We start from the raw sequence: 6023 nt of genomic DNA, 5'->3' as shown, positions 1-6023 counted from the left end.
GTGAGTTCCAGCAGTGATGTAATATTACATCACCTAAATAGTGTGATGTAATATTAGCAAAAAGACACCATAATGGACATGAACTGAAGTTCTGAACTGAACATCCATTTGTGTGTGTTGAGGTGGGGTAAGGGGAGAGGCGTATTACTTATGAGGCAAGAAAAAGTTATTATCTTATTTTGCCTACTCAATATGAGCATTTATGTGCAATCCATTTTTCATGAAACATTTTCAGCTTGCATTTTACTATTGGTACATACTTTTCATCTTTTGGCCTATTGGCTAAAACATGCCAAATGCAAAACATTTTTTATGAATAGCAAGGCATGTATACACATTTAATCTACATGACAATTAAGATTAAATAACATGAAATAAGAAATAATTAAATCCACTTGATATGTCAAAGTGCAGAAGGTGAGCCGTCCTATTAACACAGGTCTAATGGCACTGACAATTTCTCATTGTCATGCAATGAATTATGCATCAAGGAGTAGTAAAATATTTTAAGAGGATGTATGTGCTTTTTTGTTAATGAGAAAATACTCAACATTATTGCATCTTAACAAACTAATCCAGATTCATTTCTAATCCCGCCTCGCTGTGGTTCAGATGTAATATAACACATCATAATATCATAATTTTCCTCTGCTATTCAGTTTACTGTATTTTGTTAATCACTAGGCATGTTAAAACATCCTCTCCGTGTTGAAAAGTTTAAGCTTGGTCATGAAGTTGAAGTAGATGTAAGCCAAACACACCAAGAAGTTCTTCATAACGAATATGACTGGTGTGACAAAACCAAAAATGGCTAGAAGGGCCACTCTTAAAATCAGGAAGGGGAGATCCTGTAAAGCGACCCCCAGTGTTGAGAGAAGTGAATTGTGAGGCATTAGAACCAATCGCAGCATTGAAAGAAAGCAGAAGAAGTACACTGGTGAAGCCCAACCCGAGAAGTAGACAGTGGTGTGATTTACAACTCGCAGCATTTCTGCTGTGTCCAACCAGAACAAAAAACTATCTGCAAAGGCCTCAGCGCGTACATCACTTGCCAGTAAAAAACTGAGTGGCCCTGTGTATGCAGTGGCATACTGAGAAGTTCCTAAGGGTAGGCCAGTGCTTGGACAAACGCCAGGTAAAATATATGGTTCCCCCTGGTTATTGTCCGACCGTGCTGGTCCAACTGCTCCATTGCTGGGCACAGCTGGGCCTACCATGTTGGCTGGAATTAGTCCACTTGTAGGCAACCCAGCGACCATTACATTGCCTGAGATCCCTGTAACTGCAGTTGTTCCAGGTAATCTTGAAGTGGATCCATTGGCTGCTCTTGTTCCATTCTGTGTAGTACTTGCTGCTGGAAGAGATGGTCCAGCTGCATTACTGGCTATTGGCATCATCAGCTCAGTGTGACTAAGGGTTGGGATGTCTGCATTTCGATGTAATTCATTAGCTGTACACACACACACACACACATATATAAATATTGGTTTGTTTATCCTGTGTTCAAAGATAGAAATAATTAACCACTTAAGTATTAATATTAGTAACATTAATATGTACTAATTACAGTAAGAATGTCGAAATACAGTCTTTTGCATCGTGATGCATAACACAAAGAATGCTAAACAGAAACTCTAAGTTTCATGAGTGGAAAGATGTTTCAATTTAGAATTGTGATATAATAAAATCATATATATACAGTATATATATAAAATCTAATAATAGATCAGGAGTAGATGAATTCACCAATGTGAATTGCACAACAATCAACATGCAAAAAAAATGTAATATTTTCAATGGTAATCTTTTTTTTTTTGCGTTCATGCTAATAAAAAAAAAAGACAAGAAAACTGTTTTTACCACGGCCAGTAAGTCTACAATGTCGGATTCGTTCCACAATATCAATGAGGATGAGTGAAAATAGGACCAAAGACACAGGGAGTTCAGTAAATGTATCAAATTGCATATCATTTCTAATCTGCACCTAGAAAAGGGGCAGAACGAAAGACATAAAACACATTTAATACACATAAAGCCATGAGTTAAAATAATATTTCTTAAAATATAACTGTGAGAACTATGCGAATACTTAGTCCCTATTCAAATCCAGGTGTAGCAAGCAGGACTGATAAAGCCAGGTGGTCTATGCGCAATGTAAATAGCCACTGTGCCACTGTTACATGGGCCAAACTACAGTATGGCCTCAAACTCACCCTCTGTATATTTCTCTTTAGCTAAGTGGAAATTATTCTTAGCTATTTGTGGACACCTGAATGTTCGAAAACCTCAAGGTTTTTGTGCCATGCTGAAGCTAGGTCAGAATTACACTGTATAATTAATCTGTGGACACCTGACCATTATACCCAATAGTTGAATGTTGAACATTCACTTTAAAAGTTAGTCCCCTTTTGCTGCAATAACAGTGTGCAAATTTTAGGAAGGCTTTCCACTTGTTTTTGCCAAATTACTGTGGGAATTTTCTATTCAGCCACAAAAGCATTATTGAAGCCAGGCATTGATGTCAGGGCAAAAAGCCCAGCACACAGATGGCATGCCAATTCATCCCAAAAGTGTTCAGTGAGCTTGAGGTCAGTGCTCTGCGCAGACTGTACCAAATTTGCAAACTTTGGCAAACCATTTCTTTATGGAATCTACAGTACCTATACATAGTAGATCATGTTTTCTGGGTCCTTCCTCAGGCAACAGCATGCAAAGATTTTCTGAATACTTTCAGAATTGTAGCAACAGTTTGAGAAAGGCATGATGGTCAGGTGGAAATAAATGACATTTGGTCATTTTGTACTGTATATGTTGGAGGATATGCCATTTAAAAAACTGATGGATGTTAAACTAAGTGATGCATGTAGCACAATAAATGGTCACAGAGGTCTAGTTTTTAAGAATTGGGTAGAAGATGAAAGAAACAAGGTCACCACTGCTGTGTGGCTAAAATGCAAATAGTAGGTGTGCAGCCAAATGCGTCTATTTCTTTTTTTTTTTTTTAATAAGGTCTCTAATGCTAGAGCTGAGGTGACAGCAGAGGAAGGAGAAGTGTAGAATCAGTAGAAGTGGAAGAAACAAACATTGATTCAAATTCAAATTTTGTTTGTCACATACACAGTCATACACCTCACCATATGCATTGAAATGCTTAGATTCTCGGATTATCAGTTCACTTTTTGTCATGATCAGTTACAATTTCTGAAATAGTTTACTTAGCTGATCGCTGATGCAACAGATTGGATTAGAGTCATCCTCAGTTTTCCTCACTGCTCGTAAAATAAGGTTTATAACTTAAACATTAGGTACTCTTAAGACTGCTTGTCTTGATGAGAATAAATTGTATTCTGCATGCAATGCGGGCAAATGTAATGAAGGACTTTTAATTACCACTTCATAGGCCAAGTGACACAGGGAAAACAAGTCAAAACCATAACGATTTTTAAGAAAGGTTTGTAAAAATTTCATTGCATTAACACATACCACTGACAGCTAACAGAACGTCCATTCATGAAGGTTTAGTGACAGAGGAAAGACGGCTATCAAGAACTTCAACTTTTACTTTAGATGTATTGCTAATTTTTTAGGAAAAGTTTCTAAAATGGATGGATGGATGGATAGCTAGCACACAGACAGACAGACGGACAGACAAACTTTATTGGTCCCGTAAGGAAAATTACTGTGTTGCTGCAGGTAAAACACTAACAGTACTTGGGGATGAGGGAATGTATACAGTATTGCAGAGTATCTTACAAACTGGCAAAGTAAGAAAAAGAGAAGACATGCCTTAAGTGTTAATTATACTTAGTGTTAAGAGCTAAATCAACTTATGGGCCTAGCAAAACATCTAAACTGTTTGGTATTTCTATCCTTGTGTCAATGTTTTACCCTACTGAGAAATTAAAACATTCGCCATGCATGGAGATACAGTACACCACACACACACAGACACACAAGCATGCGCTCTCACACACATTAATCATCAAACCCATCTCCCCCTAAAAAATGTCTGGTCAAACTTTTTCACAAAACACACAAGGACACTCATCTGTTGTAAACATTCCTAAACTGCGATCTGCTATTATGCTATTAACTATTACCCTCCATCTCCACCTGAAGGTTTTCACATCTCACACAAATAGACACAACACACACTTACAGTACAGTACTCACTCCAATGGCTCGGGCTCTTATCCTCAGGTGACACTGTTCTGTCTCCTTTCTTCTTCTTGTTGGTGGTTGTTTTCACATAAGAACGAACTACTTAGTGTAAAGATTTAACAGCATCTGCTATTATCACATCAAGACAATCATAGTACTGTACCTGCTTTTTAAGCCAGGGTCCTCATTTTATAAGCAATTGTAAAAAAAAAATTAACCAATTAAATCTACCAATCTGTTGCATCAGTGATCAGCTAAGCAAGCCATTCCAGTACTTAAAATAATCATGTGACAAAGTGCACTGATTAGTTCAAGGATCAACATTTGTTTCTTACACTATTACTAATCGTTCAACACTGCTCCTTCATCTGCTGTTACCTCAGCTCTAGAATTAAAGACCTTTTTAAAAATAGACATATTCCTACAAGAAGTGCAGATACAACATCAGAATTAGATGAACAGTCAAAAAAGGTGGCTAAGATGTAAGCACCAATAAACAGTTTTAACATACCCCTAAGCCATAAAAAGGTCATAAAAATGATAAAAAGTGAGTTATAAAGTCTCTTTTATATGATGCATTGAGTTAATTTAAACTTAAAATTGTAGTATGTAGTGTAGTCAAAAGAAACAAGTGAAGATAGGCCAGTAGAGGCCTATATGAAAACTATATGAAGCAGTTCTGTTTCTTTTGCAGCATTTGTAGCTGTTACAGGCATACTTGTTACTTGTTACATCCTATTATGTGCCCAAATAAGGCTGTGGTTTCCCTAAGCAATGATACAATATAATGGTGAAACACCTGGGAACAGAGATCCATTTGCATTTCTCAACCATTACACATTATAGGAGGGTCTCCGAAGAGCACCACGAGGAGTCTGAAACAGCATTAAGGCGTTAATGAATTTAGAGGATTTTATAACACCAAGCAGCTGTTGTGCACAGTTTTTAATAGGGCAGCACTGTGTAAAAGTTGCACTCCTCACTTGCACAGACCCTCTTTAAATTGCCAATATAAACCAGGGATGATCTAAAACTTTAGACAGTTCCACACTTTACCAAACAAAAATACAGATCACTAATAGTGACTATTATCCAACATGCTCTCTTTACCTCGGAACTGGCTATAAGGAATGCAAAAGTGGGTAGTGTGGAGAGGAGCACATAAGCCAGAGCAACAGGTCTCCTAAAGAAAAAGAAATTTTTTTATTCATTTTAATGAAAAAACAGCACAAACAGGGTGGGCGATTATGTACTGTATGTGTAGATTGTGAGAATTTATATGACAATGGCTCTGCAATACAGTAAGAAATGTTGTTAATGACATAGTGATAAATGCATATCTCACAAAAAACAAATACAAATAATAATAATAATAATAATAATAATAAATCAACTGAATTACATATGCTTAAACAAACTTGTAAACACTACCATGCTTCATGGCATAGTTTTAATAGAAAAAACAGCAGCATTTTCATTATCACCTTTTGACTCAAAATAACCATGGTGTGTAATTATGATACTGTACATATAATAGTTAGACACTGATTATGAACAAAGTACACATAAACCTATGAGTGCTCTTACCATTTCTTTCTCCCGACCAGGGCTTTCTTCTTCTTGAACACCATATACTTAATTGGCAGCCACACAACAAGAGCCATGGTTGTCAGGTAGGCAATGCATGAAGACACAATCAACCAGTAAACCATGCTAGAGTATCCACCAGAGGATTGGGTCTGGCCTTTCGCTTGTGCTAGGATAAAGGCAGAGCGCTGCATCACAATGAGAAATGGAACACAGAAGGCGGCAAACTGCAGTACTTCACATATGACAAACTTAATTTTGCTTCCTGAACCCAT

At 37.0% G+C, this 6023-nt stretch overlaps 1 protein-coding gene across 1 annotated transcript; it reads right to left on the bottom strand.

Moving 5' to 3' along the window:
* Window positions 1-602: 602 nt before the first annotated feature.
* LOC128530352 (transmembrane protein 236) lies at window positions 603-6023 on the bottom strand. The gene is made up of 4 exons (XM_053504248.1): window positions 5749-6023; window positions 5272-5344; window positions 1861-1984; window positions 603-1450 (listed from the first exon to the last, which is right to left on the bottom strand). The coding sequence occupies exons 1-4, from the start codon at window positions 6021-6023 to the stop codon at window positions 690-692; spliced, it is 1233 nt and encodes a 410-aa protein (XP_053360223.1). The 3' UTR covers window positions 603-689.

Source organism: Clarias gariepinus, chromosome 1, assembly GCF_024256425.1.
Source record: "Clarias gariepinus isolate MV-2021 ecotype Netherlands chromosome 1, CGAR_prim_01v2, whole genome shotgun sequence".
Taxonomy (NCBI): Eukaryota; Metazoa; Chordata; class Actinopteri; order Siluriformes; family Clariidae; genus Clarias; species Clarias gariepinus.
This window is presented reverse-complemented; position numbering and strand designations above follow the sequence as displayed.